Source organism: Akebia trifoliata, chromosome 11 (assembly GCF_017979445.1).
Source record: "Akebia trifoliata isolate Shusen 1 chromosome 11, ASM1797944v1, whole genome shotgun sequence".
Taxonomy (NCBI): Eukaryota; Viridiplantae; Streptophyta; class Magnoliopsida; order Ranunculales; family Lardizabalaceae; genus Akebia; species Akebia trifoliata.
This window is the reverse complement of record NC_141385.1, coordinates 47,260,196-47,284,312: the sequence shown is the minus strand read 5'-3', so window position 1 is coordinate 47,284,312 and position 24,117 is coordinate 47,260,196. Positions and strand designations below refer to the sequence as shown.

The 24,117-nt window shown below is 33.6% G+C and overlaps 1 protein-coding gene across 1 annotated transcript; it reads right to left on the bottom strand.

The window, feature by feature from the left end:
- Positions 1–1,174: 1,174 nt before the first annotated feature.
- LOC147392199 (WD repeat and SOF domain-containing protein 1) lies at positions 1,175–11,476 on the bottom strand. The gene is made up of 18 exons (XM_086458801.1): positions 11,198–11,476; positions 10,990–11,079; positions 10,784–10,895; positions 7,947–7,974; positions 7,659–7,757; positions 7,455–7,524; positions 7,327–7,361; positions 7,111–7,185; positions 6,930–7,025; positions 6,466–6,529; positions 6,291–6,344; positions 3,797–3,882; positions 3,611–3,671; positions 3,456–3,520; positions 3,163–3,268; positions 2,813–2,901; positions 2,063–2,236; positions 1,175–1,570 (listed from the first exon to the last, which is right to left on the bottom strand). Exons 1-17 carry the CDS (start codon positions 11,261–11,263, stop codon positions 2,074–2,076), a joined length of 1,359 nt encoding a protein of 452 aa, XP_086314927.1. The 5' UTR covers positions 11,264–11,476; the 3' UTR covers positions 1,175–1,570; positions 2,063–2,073.
- Between the last annotated feature and the right edge of the window lie 12,641 nt (positions 11,477–24,117).

The following is a 24,117-nucleotide window of genomic DNA, read 5'->3' as shown; positions in this document are numbered from 1 at the left end:
AGAAGACACATATCACAGTATGATTACTAGAAAAATACTTCCCCCACCTAGTAATAACGAGAGAAGGTTGAAAAGAAAACCATAGAAATTTTGGATGTTGTGTCTTGTTTTGTGATCGAGAGTTTGAGACTCAGAAGGTATGGTGAATATAAATATAGTTGTGTAAAGAGGAAATTAAAAAAAAAAAGAAAAAAAAGACTCCATGCTCACTTTAGATTATTATTTTAGTTAAAATACATGTACTTCTAACCATTTAATTTATTAATATTTAATTAAATTAATTATTATCTTTAATATTTAATTAACAAGTGCCTAAAATGGCTAAACGAGAATCAAACAAAAAAATAATCGAGTTCAGGAAGATAAAAGCAAAACCAATTAATCTTGTGTATACACCATTGCCACAAGACAAAAGGCGCCTAGCAATTTAGCTAGGGCATCCACGGCATAGCCAAAGTTTTTTTTTTGACCTATATGGGTTAAAAGTTTCAGAATGAGCTGATTTTTGATGAGTATGATCCTTATGGCAAGGAGATCATCCTCATCAAAAATCAACCCAGCGCAAGGGTTTTCCAAAGCAAGGATAGTTCATCCCAAACAGTAATTTTGGAGATTTTTTTTGTCCAAGCTTTAACAGGGATTTTGAGGGAGTTACGTTTCAGGATTTCATTTTCAATTGAAATTTTATTTGTGACACTTAGTTTTGCTGTTTATGTTTTTTATTTTACTTTTGTTGTAATCTTGTTGTTTGGGCGCTATCTTAGCTTCCTTTTTTCTCTCTTCCCTCTTGAATGAAATTATTACACTTACCAAAAATAAAAAATAAAAAAAATCAACCCATTCTGAAACTTCAAACCCCATCAAAAGTAGCTTACAAAAAAATAAATAGAGTCCACAATTCATCAACTTATTTTGATGGGTTAGAAGTTTCAGATTGGGCTGGTTTTTAATGAAAATGTTCTCATTCTGAAACTTTTAACCAATACAAAACATTGGTTTATGATGTGGGTGCCCTTAGTAAGAATTGGGGTGCCTTTAACATGCAGGGCAGAAGAAGAGACAAAAAGCATTCCATTCCATGCTTTTAGTACCAAAATCAGTTATCCATTATCATAATATTTTTATTAGGAATTTTGAATTGATGATACCCAGATAAGCCTTACTCAGTTCAATCTATTAAAAATATCTCAAAAGAACAATTGACTTGTACTTCAGCAGAATGATACTAACAAAACTGATTCTAACCACTCAAAAAACACTCCAATGTCAACAAAACAAAGTACCCAAAAAATATCCTAAGAAAAGTCAATCAATGAGGGACCAAGAGATGAATGTTTCACAAGAAATAGCTCATCGCAGTTTATTACTTTCAAAATAGTAGCTGAAAGTCTTCTCCACCTTGACCTTTTATCTTCGTCTTCTCCACCTCCTTTCATTTTCTGATGATATATTTTCTTATATTCATAAAAATTAATAGAACCCGACAATTGGACCACGCCCGAATTTAAAATTGTGCTCCACGTGGAACTGTATTTGAAATGAGTTCATGGGTTGATTGTCACATTTTGAGCTGTAAAAAGGAGGAAAAGAAAACAATAATGTCTAAATGAGTTCAATATGTATGATTAACAAGTAAACCATAAAGCAGGCATTGGTGTCATATTTTGCGCTCAAGGTTGTATCACATGGATAATAATTTGTTCTTGAAATTTTTTTTAACAAAAACATATTTGAACTCTAATAATTGAGAAACGACCATTTTCACTGAAACAAAACTACAATTTTTGTGTGCATTACAACAATAACGTTGATAGAACCACCAAAACTGCTAAATAAAGCAATTTTTTTTTTTATAAAAAGAAAAAAAAAAAAAACTTCATCCTACTAAAATTTCCGAATCTTTGAAAGCACAAAGAAATGGCTGATTTTCAACTCCATGGGCTACACCAGCGGGTCGAACTATAAAGCAGAGCAATGTTTGCTAGCTCAACTTGTGGAACTTTTAGTGTGCTTGCCGAAAGAGGGAGGATTCACTTTGAAATTTTGTTTGCTTATGGCATACCTGCAGAGCATTCACTCAACTTCTTGGATGATTCGTCTTTTGCGCAATGGTCTCGTTTGTCTGCTTCCTGGAGCACTGTGGGCTCTCCTCCTTTCCTCTTTCCTCCTTTCGGCTTCCGTCATGGTGCGTCTGAGTGCAGCTGCCTTGAATATTGGTTTTGGCAAATGCCTATGCCTGCAATAACCACCATTCAAGTTGAGCAAATGTCATTGGTTAGGGGTCCCGGGATCATATAGCATGACCAGCTCTAGGAAGGAGAGAGTAAGTCAACCCCAAATATTGGTTTGGGTTCTTGGATCATATAGCATGGTCATCTCTCGGTTGCCTTCTCTCAATTTAAAGATGGTTGTACCCTATGTTAGCTGGTTCGCTTGGTTCAAATTCAGGTTTGTGGTTCGCCACTCTTGAACAAAACCGGTTCGGAGCAGTAGTTTGTGGTGGATATTTAAGTCACTTATGCTAATCTCATAGAAGAAGACTCACGTCAAGGTGGCATATCATAGGTTTAAAAACAAAAGTGTAACTTTAATATTGACCAAATCTTGGGATTTCTAAAATAAGGGTTTATCTCTAATATTGACCAAACCAAAATAAGGGGGTCAGTTAGTTTCGCTGTTTTTGATGAACCCACTAAGAACCGTACATCAAACCGGTTTGGTTTTACCAATTCACAGTTTGCTGCTATATCAGCGAACCCGGTAACATAGGTTGTACCAGTTTGGAAAATTTACCGTAAGAAATCCAGCTTACCTTATAATGCGTTTAACCTCAGGGAGGTGCTTATAACGATTCTTGACAGCCTCAAGATATTCTTGCCTTTTGTTTTCCCTTGGAAGAAGCTGTGCATGACAAAAGATGAGATCAGCACTTAAGAGAGGATCAATCGGATATAAACCCTATGATCAATTATATGCAAAACTTTACACCTCACTTTACAAAGATTTCCTTCAAGGATAATAGTAATTCTTGAGGGACATTTCTGTGGGGGATATGAACTTTTATCATTTCAGGCAACTAGAGCCGAATGGCAATCCAGTTGTAATTTTTTTTTTCTTCTCCAAATGTAAATATGGAGAACATGGTTAAGAAGAGATTCTTACAACTCCCAACTGTTCTGATGCTTTAGCTTTCCATAACCGAAGATTGGTGTCATCACTCCCCGAAATAATGTAGGAGGCATCACAACTGAAGTTTACGCAAAATACCCTACATGGATGAGAGAAGCTCGTTTAGAAACTTGAATTGAGTTTGCAAGAACACACATGATAGTAGAAAAAGTCATGTTTTGAGAGCCTAGACATTTTTTTTTTCACAGGTCCAAACCAAAGGTCATTCTTTGAGAAAATTAGCAGAAAGTCGAAGAGTTAGAAAAAGTTATAAATTGAGTCCAAACCTTTGCATCCTCTTAGTGTGGTAAACTTCCCGGCTGTGACCACCATTATACTGGAAGATTCTTACCTGGAATGATAATAATTTAAAATTCAGAACATAGTTCATATAATAGTAAAATTGAGAATGGAATGCAGATAAATGACAAAGAAAACTCACAGTCCTATCGTAAGAGCCCGTTACAAATTCTCGGCCTGTAGGAGAGTAATCAATATCCATCCTGAAATAAAGCAAGTGTAACAGAGAGAACACTCTTACAAAAGGCCTATGAAAAAACAAACAAAAAAAGGAAATAGTTCTGATCATGAGAAAGCCGATTTTCAAAATTTACAAGTATGCACTTACACTGCAGAAACATGCCCTTTGTGCACACACTTGGCCTCGTCCAGTTTTCTAGCATCGTAACTATAGCAGTTGCAATCTTCATTAGCCTTCATCAGTACAATTTAAGAATTGGTTTTAGAACACGATGATTAGCATTAAAAAATATAGAGTTAACTTTTTTTTTTAAGTAGGTCCATTCAAAGAATGTAACTATATACAAACTTATAAATTAGGGAAATGCAAGTCATAGGTGCATATATTACATAAACCCTAAATATGGTGCATTTACAGAACGACCGAATTACACAATTGACCTGATTGGATGATAGTAATTGTCCAACTTTTCTAATTGAGGCAGTCAACTAAAAAGCGTATAGCTAAGATAATAATCATCATGCGATTTACACTAACTGTAAGCCAGTGAGATCCCAAAGGAGAAAGTGAAGAACCCATATATGTAAATTTCCACCAGGTTTAAAATTTTGACTCCAGACAATGATTCAGTCAAGAGAAAAACAGAGACGGTGTCGACTGAAACATTTCAAGACAATCCGAAACATTTGCAAAACATTCAATGTTTCATTTCGGTCTCAAACAAACCAGGAATGTTCTGCCAAACATTTCAAAATGGACAAAACTTTGAACGATGGATCTCCTTGCATACATCCAACTGTACGTGCTTGCCTCTAACAAACAATAATTACAATCTGAGAATCAATGTGCACCACAAAGAGTCGAGATAAGGCACTCTTGAGTGCCTTAAACATGTACTTTTGTTTCCCCATTGTCATTTAAGGAGTGGAAATCATATGTGTGATATAACAAACTAGAGCATTTCCAGATTTCTTTATTTAGGGATGGCGGCGAGTACAGAAGTTGGGTAAGGGTATGAATATTGATTGAGCAGTACTTAAACCTGATACAATGTTATATCCACAGGGACTTAATTGTGAGAACTCCTTCACAAGGCTTTAAATAAGGTCCTCCTCCAGTCAACTTAAGTGGTGATTTGCTTCTATATATCCTTTTCTTAAACGTAGAAGAATCGATTAATTAAAAAAAATACAAGGAAAAAAAAAAAAGAATAAGAGGTCAACGAAACTTACCTTAAGAAGCTGAATAGTGAAGCAAGAAAAGAAAGAACGGGATAAAATCATAAAAAGAGGGTAAAAAAAGAAAAAAAAAATGTACAAATGCCTCCCATTTGAATACAAAGTCCTCTAAGAGCACCACTTAACTTCCTCGTGCATGATGCCCACTAGACCCGTTTGATTGAAATGATAATGTTTTGAAGATCTACCTCCTTCCCTTCAAAGATTCTATTATTCCTTTCAAACGATCCACAATTGCCAAAAGATAAAGAACCCCTGTAATATGAAGTCTTTAGAAGGAAGGCCCTCGTATATCAACCACTTTAAAATCCATTATTGACTCTACCATGATCCAGTGAGCCCCAAATTGTTGGAAAGAGACACCCCAAACATCATGAGCCAAGCAACAATGAAGGAACAAGTGTTTCATTGATTCTCAATTAGCTTTGCATATTGAACAGAAATCCACTAAAACCCAACTTTGAGAGATAAATGGGCAACTGTTAGGATTCTCAAGATTGTTGTCCAAGGAAAAAAAAAAAGATATTTGAGAAGGGAGTATGGCCCCAAATAATTGGAGCAAGGAAAGGAGGAGAATTTATCAAAGAATAGTAATAGGAGTGCACTATGAACTTACCATACTTATTCAAGGCCAACAATATCATGTCCTTGTTCTAAGGAGGTATGAGTGGAATATGCAAGTGAATGAGTAATGATGGAATCAAATTGATCTCCCAATCATTAAGACTTCTACTAAACCCAAAATTCCAATCCAAGGAATACCTCTAGATAACTCCCTATGGACTTCAAGGACACCTTTCCAAATATTACAACCTATCAGACTCTACTCTAAACCTCAAAAGCAACTATAAATCCAAACCTTCACACCATAGTATAATCCTATGGCCCTGCATTAAGTCAAATATAATCCTAATACCCAAAACCTCGGATTGAAAAGATGTTAACTTGAATTAGAAATCAATGTTCTTAAACGCTAAGGCCTGATGCAGGGCATTTCACTAACCAACGCCCTGAGATGATGTAAGCCTCGGAAGCATGCATTTTTAAATAAATAATTAAATACAAATAAATAAACAGTAAATTTTCCAATAAATGAGAAGAATTATAGGGAAATCTCCAAAAAATAAATGACAATCACAATTTCACATTCCATAGTTTAATACCCAAGTCCAAATTCCAAATTCCATACTCACAAAAATTAAATTAAAGCTGGACCTCATACCTCTTAACTTACCAAATTTTTAATCCCTCAAACAAAAAATCCATACTTGCAATTTATAAAAAAAAGTTAACAAAAAGCATAATACCACTTTAAAACAAGAAGCAGCTGAGTAGGTTTGGCATAAAGAAAGAAGTAGCAATAAGGGAAAAAAACCAAAAATAAGCTTCCATTATGTGCTTACAGCTGTGAAATTCATTGGCTCCATTGGATTCCAAGAAATAGAATTGGTTTTTGTCTGTAACAAAGAAAATATTAGTTAGAAACTCTCAATATAATTGTCAGAGATAAACACAGATTGAAGACAAGCCATGTTGAAATAATGTATCAATTATAGCAGACTCACTATCAAGAAATACCTGCATAATAAGCTTCCTCACGGGGGAAGACAAACGCAGATCGTATAGCATTATGCTGCGGTCACTATACAAGGGAAAACAAAAAGAGAATATAAAATTCATGCTATGGAACACAATATCACTGAAGACTGTTTATTACATTTTCAAATAAATAGAGAACCCAATCCAGATGCCATGACAACATGGCGAAAGGTTAACTACATTAAACAGGATATTCAACAGTATCGTACTAATACTGTAGTCAGAGGGCTAAACATTATGCACTATAATAAGTTTAACTGATACACAATAACATAATTTGTTGGGGACCACACAAAAACTACTGCATACTTCTAAATTCCAGATCCTTTTTTTTCCCCAGAAAATTCCAGTTCAATTGTGCAATAAAATACACTCTAAATTCAATTGCTATAATGTCTGAAAGAAGTTCCATCATTATTCTTGAAGTTCACAACCATACATACCTAGCTGATGTTGCTAAGATATTTGGTTCTCCAGGATTAAATCGAACGGATATGACGGTGTCATTCCCCCACTCAAAACTCCTTATTGGCTCTGACCTATTTTATAAGAGGTAATTTGTGTCACACAAAATGGGAGTGCTCATATAATTACAAAGAAAAAAAATCAAGTTACAATCAAAACCTATTGTGATCCCATATATCAACTTGAGCACCAGCTGTAGCGAACTGATCACCATCCCACTGGTGATCAACAGACCTAAATCAAAAGCACAATCGCAAAAGTAAGCACTGACATTAGAAAATAATGGGTCTAGTGGAAAAATGTATGTCAGATCATATCAGGCTGACAATGTAAATGATAACCATTTTTTTGAAAAAAATAAATTGAAATTCTTACCAAAACGCATTCTTCCAAACATAAACTGCCAGCGGCTGAAAGCAGGAACCACATATTTATACAAAGAGGACAAGAATTAATTTGACATAAATTGTTGCATAATATGGTTGGTTTAAGAAAGCACTGACCTCGGAGGAATAACTGGACGAGTCATCTGACTCGAAGATACTTGTGACGGGAACTTTCCATAGTCTGACACTGACAATAACAAAAAAAGCAAGCATTTTTAATTTTAAAAAATTGAACAAATAGGTAACCACTCCCAAAAGAAAATGTAGAGACTTAAACACCAGTCTAAAAAACAGAATATCTATCTCAGAAGTTACACTTACGTGCAATCAGTACCACATGATACGAGAATACGTCCATCTGTTGATGATGTTAATCCCCGTACAGCACCTTGGTGACCAGGGAACTGGCGAACTGTCTGTCTGTTTTTTTTAGAATTTTCAAAAAAAAAACTTTCATCACATAAACATGAAATATAATACACTGACATCCTTTTTCTCTCAAGGACAACTTCAATAAGAAAGGGCCACAAATCCAGATGTCAATTGACCTTTTAGATTCTTCAATAAAATTCAACCAATTAAAAAAAAAAGGGAGCTACATGATATTACCTGGAAGCCATATCCCAAAGACGAATATCTGCCAAAAGAAGAAAAATATTACAATACTTCTAAGAATGATAAATTCAAAATATGAAGTACAGACCTTTTTTTTTTTGCTACTAGGCAAGCAAGGGGTTAGTGGTCAGCAAAGGTGAGGGTGGGTATCAATAGGTTTTGAAACCAAGCTGTGGGATCAAAACTATCAACACACCTTACCAACTTAGCTAAGTTGGCATCTTCAAATGTGAAGTATATATATATATATTTTTTGATCAATTTCAAATGTAAAGTATATATATATATATATATTTTGATCAATTTCAAATGTGAAATATATACCTCTCCAACAATAAAAGTTTTAAAAAGAACAACTGCGGTACCAGAGTGGGTAACTTCAGGAAGGATACTTAAACTACTTCCAACATGTCTTCAAGCAATAATATCAAGTTCTATTTAAATCTTGAAACAATAGTAGCATTAAAGGTTATTGCAGTATGTAACATAAGAAAATCCTATGAAAAAAAAGCAGTACGAAATCATGGAATGAAGAGTTAAATATATGCAGGAAAAAGAAATCAAGTTACCAAAAAATTAATATCAATTTTCAAGACGCAGAATATCATAAACGAAGGATCATACGGAACTTTTGGATTATACAAAACGGTATTCAGTTTATTATTTGATAGAAGGACCTCAGTCACAACTCACAACTAGGGGTGTGAAAGGGTCAGATTAGGGTACATGTAGGCCAAACGGTCATTAATTATGTCTAAAAATTGGACCAGGTCTGTCAGGTATAGGTCCAAGTAATGTAAAGAACTCGTAAACCATACAATTGCTAACCAGGATTCAATTGTGGAAACCAAGTTTGACTAACCTGGTTTGGGCCACTATGAGGAAACTTCCGTTGTATTGTAAGAAGGTTAAATTTAAAGTGAGGAAGGGTGATAGGGTGAGTTTTTGGGAGGATTGGTAGTGTGGGGATCAGGCATTGAAATTTTTGTTCCCAAAGCAATACGAGCTTTCCTTGAGGAAAGGGAGAAACGATCTCTTCTTTTTTTGCATAGAGAGGCGGAGGGGGTTAGTTGGAATTATAGTTTCAGATGTCCCTTCAACGATTGAGAATTGGATAGCTTGGTGAGATTTACAGAATGTGTAGAGGTGGTGCAAATTGATCTAAATATGGAGTACAAACGGTTGTGGGACGGATTAAAGGACGGTATTTTTACTATGCGGTCTTTGTTCTTGGCGGAAACCCAAGTTGGTGATCACAATTACCATAATGCTACGGTGTGTAGGATTAATATCCCATCTAAGATATAGTTTTTATGTGAGTTGCTCTTGGGAGATTGTCGACCATCGATCTATTGCAAAGAAAGGTATTTGTTTTAACTAATTTTTGTACTTTTTGCAAAGTGGATGGGGAGTCGATGAATCATTTGCTTATGCATTGTTGTTATGCTCATAAGGTTTGGAACGATTATCTTAATTTGTTTGGGGTGATGGGATGCTTGCCAAAATCGGTGAAGATGTTGATGGAAACTTGGGTTGAGTGGGGTAAGCATTTGACCAAGGTAAAACGGCTGCAATGGGACTTCAGCCATTTTGCTTTGAGCTGGATTATTTGGAAGGAAAGGAACACACGGGTGTTCGAAAACAAAGCTTCAGATGAGCATGAGCTAGTTCTCGAGATGTTAGCTTTATTATTTTTTTTTTGGTGCAAAGGTTAGGGAATTTAGGGGTTTTTTTTTTTTTTCAAGGATTTCCTTGTTAGATGGGAGAGGGTGTGTAATATTAGCATGGGGTAATCCTTTGTTGTTTTTTGTTATGTTTTTGTTGTTGTTTGTTTTGCTTGGGGGCCTTTGCTAGCTCCTTGATAGGTTTGTATTGCTTTCTTTTGGCCAGTCCTCTCGACCTCTGTTTTTGGAATGGAATTATCTTTACCTATCAAAATATATATACGCATTCACTTGTCTATAGAATATGAAACGTATCATAAGATAATGTCATCACACAAACCTTACTATCCTTATTATATAATATAACTAATTATTTATTTTGTGCCAAAGTACATAAAAATGTTATGACGAGTCAAAAAGGCCCTATTTTTTGGAGTTTGTAGAATCCCACATTATGTATTTGTGTCCTAGACTAGTACAAGGAAGCTCAGCCCCAAATCATACCCATATATATATATATATATATAATACAAAGAGGTCGGTGGTCATGATCATAGCAACAAAGTTCGGATTCGGTAATTATTCAGTGGGGCTCTAATTCAGATATACTCGTCAAAGTTTCATAAAAAAATTGGAAATTTTTTGGGAAATATAAAACAATGTTTTCGGATTTCTTACCAAAATCCATCATCTTCAACATTAATTTTGAGGTTGATGGGTAAAAAATTTACCATATTTCACAACCAATCGATAAGTCATCAATTTGATGAATTAATTAGCTAGTCCCTCATTTGGAGAATGTGTGGATCTTTGGAAAATTTTGGAGAATTTTTTTAATATGGTCAAGAATCAAGATGACCAACTATTACAACAAATCCTTAAACATTTAAGCTACAAATAGATTCCCATCTAAATAAGAAATCTTCGAAAAAACAACCCCGGATTTTTTTAACCAATTTATAAATTGGTTTGGTTCAACTCATGTTCATAATCCACATTAAAATCACAACATGGGAGGTTTAACTCATAAATTCATAACTAATTCACCCAGATTCAATAATTTCCAAATGAGAATTACACCAAAGTTGCTCATGATTCCGCTAAACCCAATAGCCTAATTCCAATGAACTAAAGATTCTAAAAGCTTTGTTAAATAAGCAATAATACCTCCATCCATTGAGCCCGAAAATATTCCCTTTAAGTGATTTGGGTTCTTTGCCATACATGAGACCGCATCAATGTGCCCATCCATCGCTCCAATAAAAGGCCTTGCAAATATCTAATTACCCAAATGGGATTGAAACAAATTTATAATATTTCAACTCAGCTAAATTATCCCCAAAAAAAAAAAAAAAGAAAAAGAAAAAATCTACCTTTTCCAATTTTGCAGAATTAACAGCACGAACATATTCGACAGCTTTCTCTTGTGTTCGCAGATTTGGGTCGAAGTTCCGAAATACCCTCTATTTAATACAACAACCAAAAAAGAAAAAATCCAATTCAGAGATTTGGGGGTTAAACTTGGTGAAAAATGAGCTAAATTTTCCAGAGGAAAAAGGTATTTGTGAGAGAATATTTCACCTGGAGGTCTTGACTGCGTTCGCGGGTGAATTCCTCTGTAGAACGAGAGATGACCTTAACTTTCATTCTTTTCTTCTTCTTTAAAAAAAAAATTGTATTTTAAGGGTTTCGAAGAACAAAAGCTTGATTGTTATATAAAAGAATCAATGGAGGTGAAAATTGAAGCTTTTGTGAGATGATAAGGAGTGAAATTAGTAGACGAGAGATGCACCAGCAGAGATACTACAGAAGCCCTAATTCACATAGACAGCTAAAACCTTTTACTTCTAAAACCCTAAGAGAGAACCTTTTACATTTAAGAGTCCACCTAGCCTTACTAAGTTAGTAAGGATATCTCCGTTACTAAGGGTCCTTGGCTCACCTCTTGGCCTCCAAAAACCTGATCCGACGTTTAAGGGTTGTAGAGAAAAATTCTATGAATTAAACCAAAAAAAAAAAACATTTCAGGAAAAAAAAAGTTATTTTCAACGATAAATTTCTTTTTTATGTATTTGGGAGTTATATGGAAGTTTTGGTCATGTTTGAAACACACTTCTACCCCTTTTGATAATGCTGTTAACTTTTGCTTAGTTGTTATATAAAAGAATCAACGGGTGCCTAGAATTTAACCCGGCATTTTTCAATTCAATCTGGTTATATACATAATCAGAACCGATTTTATATGTTTGGGTTAATCGATATAGACAATACCCAAAATCGAACCAAACATGAGAATTCGAGTATTTTGGGTTTGGTTCGATTTCAAGTTTGGATATATTTAAATAATTGTTTATATTCTTATTTTAATTTAAAATCATTGATATATATATATATATATATAAGCATTTTTCAATTCAATCTGGTTATATACATAATCAAAACCGACTTTATATGTTTGGGTTAATCGATATAGACAATACCCAAAATCGAACCAAACATGAGAATTCGAGTATTTTGGGTTTGGTTCGATTTCAAGTTTGGATATATTTAAATAATTGTTTATATTCTTATTTTAATTTAAAATCATTGATATATATATAAGCATTTTTCAATTCAATCTGGTTATATACATAATCAAAACCGACTTTATATGTTTGGGTTAATCGATATAGACAATACCCAAAATCAAACCAAACATGAGAATTCGAGTATTTTGGGTTTGGTTCGATTTCAAGTTTGGATATATTTAAATTATTGTTTATATTCTTATTTTAATTTAAAATCATTGATATATATATATATATATATAAATTCTAGTTTTAAACTTCTATATTTATAACTAAATTTTTAAATGAATTTACAAATAAAAAAAATACTAAAAGGAATTACTATGAGTAATTATGTGCTAGAAACATTGTCATATATCTTAAGGAAATTGGTTTTAAAATTGTAAATATATTAATTTTGGGGTGGAGAGGGAAATTTTATATATTTATTTTAAATGTGATTTTTGGTTAGGTTTGGTTCAAGTTTAGTTCGGGCACTGTCTAGATTCAGGGTTAGAAAATCAAAACTGAACCAAATCAAATTGGGTTTGGTTTGAATCGACATTTTTGGGTTTGATTAGGGTTCATGTCTATTTTTGGGTCGATTTTCAATCAATTTTCAGCTTTCGAGTGATATTTATAGCCCTAACCCTAACCTTAAAGAGTTTGTTTGTATCATGGTTTAAAACTCGATGTTCTATCTCGTCTCCTCCCCCATTGATATTGAATTGACTCATCCAACTTATCTCGCCTCGTACAAGTTAAAAGTTTGTAATTATTAATTAATATTTAGATAATTATATTTTTCTTAAAAAAGATGGATTATATGATGTTTAACCACATGATTATACCTCGATTAATTCCAAACTTGACCCTGATGGAATTGAGCTGGGCTTGGGTTGATTTTCGAATTTGATAAAGAAAATTAAATTCATGCACATTCCAAAATCATTTGGAATTATTGATATTATTTTTCATCAAAATAGAGAGGTCTAATGTATTTACTTCTATTTTGTCCAATTCCCATGGGTTGGACTTTCTATGGATTGTTATATGTTATAGAAACTTGGCTAGTTATATGCTACTATCTTTTATGAAAAATAAAAGTAAATATTTTTTTATTTATTTTATACATTAAAATTTATTTTGTAAATATTCATATAATTAATATAATTATATTTGATTCATTTGGTCTATCTACTCATCAAAGATTAATTTGATGATGATGGTCATCAACAAAGACGTCATCTAAGAGAGTGAGATGACAATTTTGAAAAGATAAAACAAAAACTATTTGATCATTTAAATGATTTTTCATCAATCTAGAAGCGAAGAATATGGTCAAGCGGTCACCTCTCAAACAAAAACATTTCCTTAGGCCCTGTTTGATACAATTGCTAAAATTTACTGTCAGATTCTACTGTAAGAAGCTGCTGTCAAAAACAATTGTAAAAAAGCTGGAACATTAAAAAACTTGTTTGATAGAGTCTTGTAAAAGTGTTTTGCTGTTCACCAAAATTTGATAATTATTGTTTGATATAGCTATTGGATTCTGTTGTATTATGATAAAATGATCAAAATACTCTTAAATGCATAAAAAATGACCAAAATACCTTTATAAATATAATTAGACAATATATATACATATATAATAAATTTATATTTAAAAATTATAAAAATATTATTTTAATTTAAAATAATTTATAATTCTATAGAAATTTTGATAGCATCTCCTCTTAAAAATGGACATATGAAATTTTTTTGACAAACAAAATACTTGCATAATTAATGTTGATAACGCATCTAGAATGCATAAAAATGGCCAGAATACCCTTATAAATATATAGTTACGTTATATATATTAAAAATTATAAAAATAATTATTTTAATTTAAAAAAATTTATTATAGAAATTTCGGCAGCATCTCCTCTTAAAAATTGACATATGAAATTTTCCTAATAAAAAAATATATATGCATAATTAATGTTGATAATATACCTAGAATGCATAAAAAATGACTAGAATGATCAACTTGTTCAATCCATTCAAATGTGCATGCATAATTGAAACTGATGAAAAAAAAACAATGCATTTCTTGTTTATAAATATATAATCAAGAAAACATTTCCACATTACTCAATCAATTGGAAAGTAAGGTTAAGAGGAGAGAGAACCTAAGTTAAAAGGATAAGCATTACATTTGCACTACACTAGAAACCGTGCCTAGACCACTAACAACGTTGCATCAATAATGATGAAACCGTACCAATTGCGTACTTAAGGACTAGAAGCACAACGATGAACTAGGTTTTAAACTATACTTAGATCAAGAATTAACAATGTTTTATTAATTATGATGGTATTGTGAACCTCAATCACAAACATAAGAAACTTACAATATGAAGTAAATAGCCAAAAATATATCAAGCCTCCATTTAAATGAAAGGTATTTAAATATTCTAGATTACAAGCTAATAATAATAATGTATTTATAAGAAAGGACATTTTCAGTTTATATAATAAGAGTAGTGCATGGAACGAAACATGTTATTTTCTATTTCAATTTCATCATCAATCCTTTGTAAAATCTTTAGTCTACCAATAAAAATTGCAAAATAAGTAGAAACAATAAAATTATTGGATTGCACTTTCATAAATATGCTAGATTGACATTTGCATTACTGTAAAACCCTAAGTTTTCAATTCGTATCTTGAAAAAATAAATAAATAATGAAATTTTGAGAAAATATTGAAAGTGGGATTTAGGGGTAAAACTTTAGGATGTTTTCTGATTATTTTTAATAGAATCTGACCTCCCCATTGTATTTAAAATGATTGAAAAATATATTTTAGCCTATAAGCATGCTCAAATGCGAGTCCGAATAGAAAAGTTACAAAATTCTCGATTACCGAGTCGGATCAGGCTACAATAGTGATTTTTTGGAAGAGCAAAAATTATTAAAATTTGATTACACCATTGATTTTGCAACGAAAAATTATTGAATATGGACTATTTATTTATCATTTTTAGAGCACAAAAAGTCAAATTATCATCAAAAACAAAAATGATGTCAATTTTAAGGGTCACCTCAGGTAAAAAATGTAAATTTTTGTTAGAGATAGAATTTATAGAAATTGACTATACCATTAGATCCAGAATGAAAATTAAGTGAAATAGAGTATTCATTCGTCACTTTTGGAGTTCGGATGGTCAAGTTATCATCAATCAAAACAATAGGTAAAATACCGATTTCATCCCAAGATTTATATAAATAAATTTTTTTAACTATTCACTTTTGTTTTAAACCACCCAAAACCAGCCACCGAATTTTTTAAAAAAAATTTTGTTTTTTTTTTCAAATCTTCCACCTCAGATTCATGATAAACGGGCTCGCCATCGACGACTGACGTAGAAGGGAGAAACGTCTGCAGTATCATTCTCTACAAAATTTATCTGACCTTTTTTTCATTTCACTTTCTTTTTCACCTCATATCGTCAAAAATCAGCCGTATTCATGTACGGGAATTTCGAAACTTCGACCTTGAATTGCATCGATTTTGGGATTAAATCATCCTCCGTCGCAGAAAGGAGAAATAACGATGGCGTCAAGATCTTTGAAACCACTAGATCAAATTCAAAAATCAGCCACTTTAAAGTTTGAATTATCTCGATTTTCGTGTCATTCGTCTTGATTTTTGTGCATGTGCTTCAATTTCGTCACTTAGAGATTGTAAGGAACTCTCAATTTCTCTTAGTAATCGTAGATTGTGCAAATTTCATTTAAGATTTTATTAAAAATTTGTGGTGAGTTTCCAAAAATATAGAATTCAACTAATTATTTCAAATTCACGCAAGAACTTGCATATTTGATATGTTTAAATGTATTTTATAATAAATTATACGTTTGTAGGATACTTCAATGGGTTATTTCCATCAGTTGGGTCCTGCGCACTGCTCGGACCCCGTTTTGATATAAATTTTGTATTTTTTCAATATTATTAATAAAAATGAATTCCATAATTGGAAAATATGATTTAATATTCAATGAACTCATATTGAGTTAATAAATATTATAAAATGAATATTTTATTTGAGAGATTGAAAATTGTAAAAATCGAAAAAATGAAAAAAGGGTATGAAACGGTAAAATGTCAGAGTCATATCCAAGGGGTGATGACTGCATTTTATATTATTGTGTTGTGTGTAGGTTGGTGAACGTATATCTAGAGATAATATTATTGGTTGCATGTTTATTACTTTCTGTTAACGCGAGACGTTGTTTACGTTTCCGTTTCATTATTTATTTTAGGTCAGGTGGCCATACTTGCATGGTAGGAAACTGGATATTCATTCTCAACCTTGTATTATTAATTTCTCTTTTATTTTCAAATGAAAATAATATATATATAGTTATTTTGTGAGCTGTTCAAGAATTCGTGAATGCCTGAAGGGATAGTGCGTCATATCATCCAGAGTGATGTACGGTAGGGACCACCAAGCTCATATGTGGTATGAGACACATATGAGAGTGGAGTCACAATTGGAATTCGGGTTATTCCTCTCTATCTTTACCAGTGAACTTGTAATGTAAAGGTGGTGTATACGAATGATTTGTATATTTGAGAATCACATACATACATGATAGGCATAGATGAAGAGGATTAGTCAGTGATCACTAACAATCTATAGTAGTCGAACGTTCTAACACATCGAAAAGAGATTCATTGCTTACGATCACGTCAAACGGCCAGCCTGAGTCGAATAAATGGTCCCGCAAGTGTGGTAAACAACGATCAACCACAAAATCAGGAACTAATACTTTATTATGAAACATCATGTCCTGACTGGGAGCAATCCAATCGTGAATCCCAATTCTCTAATTTCACTACTCCACTATTGTGTATTATGTATTTGTTACTTTATTTTAATATGTAAAATAAAATGCATGTTTAATGTTTCCATTTGATCAATTAGATTTGTATAAAAAAGAGAATGTTATAGTGAGTACTGCTAATTAATGTAATGTGAGTTTTAAAATGTTCAGTTGTTTATCCCTGTCTATATGTACCAGTTAGTCATAGTTTCTTTTGTAAAATTTTACAGATTTTAAAATGATTTAGTATGTTTATTCATTAATGTTAGAAGAGGTTATTGGCAGAAATTATTTTCTTCTTTACTGGTTAACCATTGTTACTCACACTTTCCTTCTCCATTTTTTTTCAGTTTCAGATCCGAAGCTTGGTAAGGCAAGTGTAAAAAACGAGTGAAAATTATCTGGTAGGTCAGATAGACAATCAGAGTCCGTCACTTTGTGAGTATTGGGGTTATAGCCCCTAGTGGTGTCGATTGTCCAAAAGTAATTGATTTTTTTCTGAGCGTTAGGACTTTTGTTAGAGTAAATAATATTTATATAATCCTGAAGTCTGGTTATTTTTTCTCACTTTGATCTTTCGTACGTTATTAGATGTATATAGGCTTCCGCTAGTATTATATTTTGTATGTATATATGCAAGATTGTATATTGTTTATCAGGTGTAAGTTGAACGCTTTGGAATACTAACATAACAGAGGAAACCAATTTGAAATTTCGAGGTGTCACCTGATACCTCGAGATCTGACATAGGGATTTGTATTAACGTTTGGCGGGGCGCCACAATTACTAAACAGAATAAGATATATAAATAACAATTGAGTAAATAATTCAAAAAATTCATTAAACGTTATTAAGACTAAATGTCATTTTATAATAAGGGATTGCAATTTTATTGAATTATAATCTCATGGTAGAACTAAATATCAGCACTCATAATCATATCCTTGCCCCATTTCTATATCATGATCCATCTAAACTTTTTTTTTTTTTTTTGTGATTGTTGTTACATAAGATGAGAAAAAAATTATTAGGAAGAGGAACCACGTGAGGGCACACTAATGCATTGTTGATTTACACTTATGTACACTAATAATTTCTTTTAAAGTACATCAATATATTTATACACCCTGTTATTCCTGGCAAGGGCTTCAAATGTTATTTGAAGTTTCACACCTAAAAATGGCAGCACCAATTACCATCACAATATATAAAGAGTTTTTCAAGAAAAATCACATTCTTCAAACTAACAATTGCAAGAAAAATATAAGAAACATGTATTATGCAAATTCTAACTCAAAAAAAAAGAAACATACAACAGATTTGCAAATATTTTCCAAGGAAATATGTTTGATAAGAGAAATAACTGAATTATCAGGCCCGAAAGCCACTGCTGGACAGACCACCATTAGATCTGAGTGTGTCAGTGTAGTTTTGCTAATATTTCAAGTTTTCTATAATTAATCCTACCTCTTAATGTAAATTGAAAATTTCAAAATTGATAGAAAGGGTTAGGATTTAGATTGTCGAATACTCGATAACATTCGATTCGATTTATAATTTTTATTTTTATTTTATAAATTTATAATTAGATTATCAAATACCCAATAACATTTGATTCGCTTTATAAAATAAAAAATATAAATGTCAAGAGGATACCTGAACGATCGCTGTAGGAGAAGTTGGTGTCGAGATCAGCTGCTGTCAAAGGTGGGTTGTTTAAAGGTTAGGGCTTTTGTGAAGATCTGTCGAGAAGAAGAGGGTTGTGTTGTGCGAGGCTCTATTAAAAAGAAGAAGAGAAAAAGAAAGAGAGATTTGTGCGAGAGAGAGAGAGAGAGAGAAAGAAAGAAAGAGAGAGAGATGAGCGAGAGAAAGAGAGTTGTGCGCAACTGTGTGAGGTTCTATTGACATAGAAGAAGAAGAAGAAGAGAGAGAGAGAGAGAGAGAGAGATCTGTGCAGGAGAGGTTCTGTCAACAGAGAATAGAGAAGAGGGGCATATTGGTCTTTCAAACAAATCGTTTTTAAGTGTTTGCTTCTCCCCCAAACGCCAAAAAAAGGCAACTTGTAATAAATAGCTTCTCATATTTGCATTTAAAACGTAGATTTTTGACATAGCTTTTTTTTTTATCAAATGGTGATTACGGATGAAAACGCAGATTTTCAACTCAAAGACAGTAAAAAGCACTTTTAAAAGCGTTATCAAACAGCTACCTAACATTTTAAAGTTGTTGTTAAAAGGGTAGTTGTGGTTTCATATGTTTTATGTAGGGATTTATTAGTACATATTTATAAAAAATAAAAAAAACAAATCTTTCATGTCATTGTCCCTTTATATATATATATATGGGGACGGTTCGAGGGACGTTCGAAAAACCGTCTGAGAAATTGATGTTTCTCATACGTTAGATTTTGACAAAATAACGGTTGAGATGTTTTATGACGTCATTCGGAATGTGAATGTAAGTTTTACATTTTATAAAACAACTCCCTTGTTTTATTTTTATTTTTTAAACAACCTTTCATTCTCTCATTCGTCTCGATAGAAACCCAAACCTTCGTCTTGACAAAACGATTGAAAATCGATTTTTTCGTCTCCATCGATCGACTAATCAACTAAACTCTCTCTCTCTCTCTCTTGACAGAACGATTGATCGACTATTGTTGTGTTGTGTTGTAATGGTAGATCAGCTCCTGTAATAGTAGTGAGGGGTTGGTGGAAGAGCAGCTGATGATGATGCAGTGGTGGTTGAAGAAGAGAATCCTGATGATGCTGCAATAGAGAACAGTGGCATTAGGCCCACGTTGCTGCCATTGAAGCCGCCGTGCATTTTCCATGCCCAGTTCAAGGGTCCGGTTGACCCTCTTCTCTATCGCACTTTCTAGTCATATAAGAAACAAAAAAAAGTCAAACACTATTTCAGAGAGAGAGAGAGTTCAGTCCATTTGAGCACCGAACCATTGGAGAGAGTTGAGAAAGAGAGAGAGACAAACAGAAGCAGAGAGAGAGAGGAGGGGAGGAGGAGGTTGAAGCCTTCCCATGTTTCAGCCCATGTAAGAGCACACAAAAATACACACTAATCACTTACATTAGAACTAAAAGAAAGAAAGACTAAAGCCAGTATTTGTGTTTGGTTCTAAGGTGTAATTGGATCGGACTGCGCGAGCCTTGGAATCACAGTGTCCAATGATTCAGCTGTTTCGCAACCCACTTCCGATGGTAACATCATTAATAATAATTTTTCACACAGAATTTAAATTTTGGAATCTAATTATCTCTTTTTTCACACTTTTCTTCTCTACAGCTAGATCGATTCTACATGGGAATTACTTCTAGTTGATGTCGATGAACTTGCCCACAATCGTGGGTTGTGAGTTCGTTGAGAGAGAGACAGAGAGAAGTAGAGAGAGAGGAGGGGAGGAGGAGGTTGAAGATGATGAGTTTGCCCAAAATCATGGGTTGTGAGTTTGTTGAGAGAGAGAAAGAGAGAGAGAGACAGGCAGAGACATAGGAGGGGAGGAGGAGGTTGAAGACAATGGGTTTGGGAGGATTCATTTTAATAAGTTAGAAAATGGAGAGAGTTTTTTGAAAATATATAAAATCTTTTACAAAAGCAGTTGGTTTCCAGCTGTTTGGCAGATTTCATCCGAACCGTTTAACAGTTTAAATCCAATGACCTGAGAACATCGGCTTCTAATGCGGTTTTTCAAACGTCGGTCGAACCGGCCCCTATATATGGGTCAGGTTCCGTATACACACATATCCACTCATATATCTACAACGTGTTTTGTCCTATGTGCTAGAAGTTTCAGATTGAGTTGATTTTTGGTGAGGATGATCTCTATGATGAGGACATCATTCTTACCAAAAATCAGCTCAATCCGAAACTTTTAACCACATCAAAAGTGATTTACAAAAAATGGACGGTCCACGATTCTTCAACTCATAAATATTAGGTTAGAAGTTTTGGATTGAACTGATTTTTTGTGAGGATGATCTCCTCTTCATTGAGATCATCATCACCAAAAATCAGGTCAATCGGAAACTTTTAGCCCACATAGGACAAAGCACGTTGTAGATATATGAGTAGATATGTGGGTACACGGATCTTGTTCATATATATATATAAAGAGAATCAAATATTGTGCCAAACATTTTTTCAAAACATGGGTTAGAAGCTTTGGAATTGGCTGATTTTTTGTGAGGATGATCTCTACAGTAAAGAGATCATTCTCACCAAAAATCAGCTCATTCCGAAACTTCTAACCCTACTTTACAAGTTGAAGAATCATTGACCATTCAATTTTTTGTAAATCACTTTTGATAGGGTTAGAAGTTTTGGAATGGGCTGATTTTTTGTGAGGATGATCTCCTCATCATAGATACCATCCTCAGAAAAAATCAGCCCATTCTGAAACTTCTAACCTATACATTGAAAAATATTTGGCACAATGTTTGGCTCACTTTAGGGCCTCCGAACACCACCTTATATATATGGGTCCCGTTCAGCAACAAACATTTTGGCAAAACATTTTTCAAAACATGGGTTAGAGGTTTTGGAATGGGCTGATTTTTGGTGAGGATGATCTCTAGCTGATTTTTGGTGATGATGATCTCCTCACCATAGAGATCATCATCACCAAAAATCAGCCCATTCCAAAACCTCTAACCCATGTTTTGAAAAATGTTTTGCTAAAATGTTTGCCAAAATGTTTGTTGCTGGACATTTCCCTATATATATATATATATATAGGGAGTGGTTCGGCAGCCCTAAAGTTTGCCAAGTTTGGTGCCAAACAATTTTTGTAAATCACTTTTGACGGGGTTAGAAGTTTTGGAATAGGCTGATTTTTTGTGAGGACGATCTCTACGGTGAAGAGATCAGCCTCACAAAAAATCAGCTCATTTTGAAACTTCTAACCCTAGTTTACAAGTTGAAGAATCGTGGACCGTCCAATTTTTGTAAATCACTTTTGATGGGGTTAGAAGTTTTGGAATAGGCTGATTTTTGGTGAGGATGATCTCCTCATCATAGAGATCATCCTCACAAAAAATCAGTTCATTCCAAAGCTTCTAACCCATATTTTGAAAAATGTTTGGCACCAAACTTGGCAAACTTTAGGGCTGCTGAACCGTCCCCATATATATATATATATATATATATATATATATGGGGGCGGTTCGTGGGACATCTTGAAACACGGTTGGGGAACTGATGCAATTCAACCGTTAGATTTGAAATGGTTGACGGTTGAGATTTAATTTTTAAATCGAAATTGCTTTACAACTGTAAAAGATTTCAACATAAATTCTCAAGTTTTTACAAAGACTTCCTCAACAAAATATTTTTAGGTTTTTACAAAGACTTCCTCAACAAAATATTTTTATTTATTTATTTAAAAAGACTTCATTCTCTATAAAAAGTAAAATTGATTGGACATATGAATTTTTTTTTTTTTATCATTCTTCTCTCTCTCCATCCACTTCTATGGAGAACCAGACCATCTCTCTCTCTCCCTTTCTCCATCGGCTTCTACAAAGAACCAGACCATTTCTCTATCGGCTTTTACATACATTAAGATCATGGATAAATATATCTGGAAAAATATATATGGATAACTTGAATTTTTTATATTAAAGTATGTTGGCTTGCATCTAACACATGATTACAACACAATGTTGGACTCGACAATTTATAGAAAATGGAGTGCTCTTAATACTATTGGATGGCTTGCATGATTCTTGGGCATCGATGGGCCCAATCTGGATCAATGGGCATGTTTACCATATGTATTATAGAAACCATTTTGTGTTATAATATGATGGCATAGCTGTATTCCATGATAATCTTTCAATCCTTCTTTTAAACTTCATAAGTTCCTTGCTTTTGTAGGAGTTGAAATATACCGTGCACCAACGGCGGATGCCAGAGGTGTATGGTGGGCGTCCATGACCCACATTGCCATTGAAGGTGGATGCTTTGTTCTTTCTGCAAATTAGTTTTGCCAAAGGAAAAACTACCCATTACCACCAGAATGTGTAGCCATAGATGCAGATAGAGATCTTTCTCCGGATTCGATAGTGTGCTCCGGAGGCAGTGATGATCTGGTTCTCTGTAGAAGCTCTGTGTGAGAGAGAGAAGAGAGAGAGAGAGAGAGAGAGAGAGAGAGATGGTCTGATTGTCCATAGAAGTCGATGGAGAGAGAGAAGAATGATAAAATAAAAAATAAAAAAACTTTTTCAACTGTCCAATCAGTTTTTATTTTTTATGGAGAATGAAATCTTTAAAAAAAAAATAAAAAAATATTTTATTGAGGAGGTCTTTGTAAAAACCTGAGAAGTTATGTTGAAATCCTTTACAGCTGTAAAGCAATTTTCGAGTTAAAAATAAAATCTCAGCCGTCAACCATTCTAGATCTAATGGTTGAGTTGCATCAGTTTTCTAACCGTATTTCAAGACGTTTCACGAACTGCCCCAAATATATATATATATATATGGGAGGCGTTCGGAGCCATCTGTTTTAACAGTTGTTTTAACAAAAGAAGCTCCATCGTTGGATTTTGAGGCGTTGGACGGTCGAGATTGAATTAAATAGCATATACGTTTAACTTATAAATTTATGAACTTTTTACAGCGCCATCCCTCATTTTTGGGCTTATTAGTGCCACCTCCCTGGCACAATTACAACCTAAGAGTGAAAAAGAACAGAGAGTTCTCGTCTGTTCTCTTAACAGCTGAAACCCTCGAACCTACCTCTCTCTCTCTCTGACGTAATAATTAATAATTAAAAAATAAAAATTAAAGATAATTTCAGACTGTTTATCACACCATGAACATGGTTCAAAAGAATACACAACAAACCTTAAAAGAAACAGAACAAGAACCAGACCCATTAGAGCTTGTCAATTCTGAGCATGGCCATGGGTTCATTTCAAGAGCAGTACCACTAACATCAGAACACTTCCATGGAGAAGATGTTACCGGTCCAGCCACACCGTGAAGCTTAATATTGGAGAGACAAATCCCCGTAAAAGGTGAGTTCTTCAGCCCTTGTATCGAGCCCGGTTGCTGAACCTTCTCACCC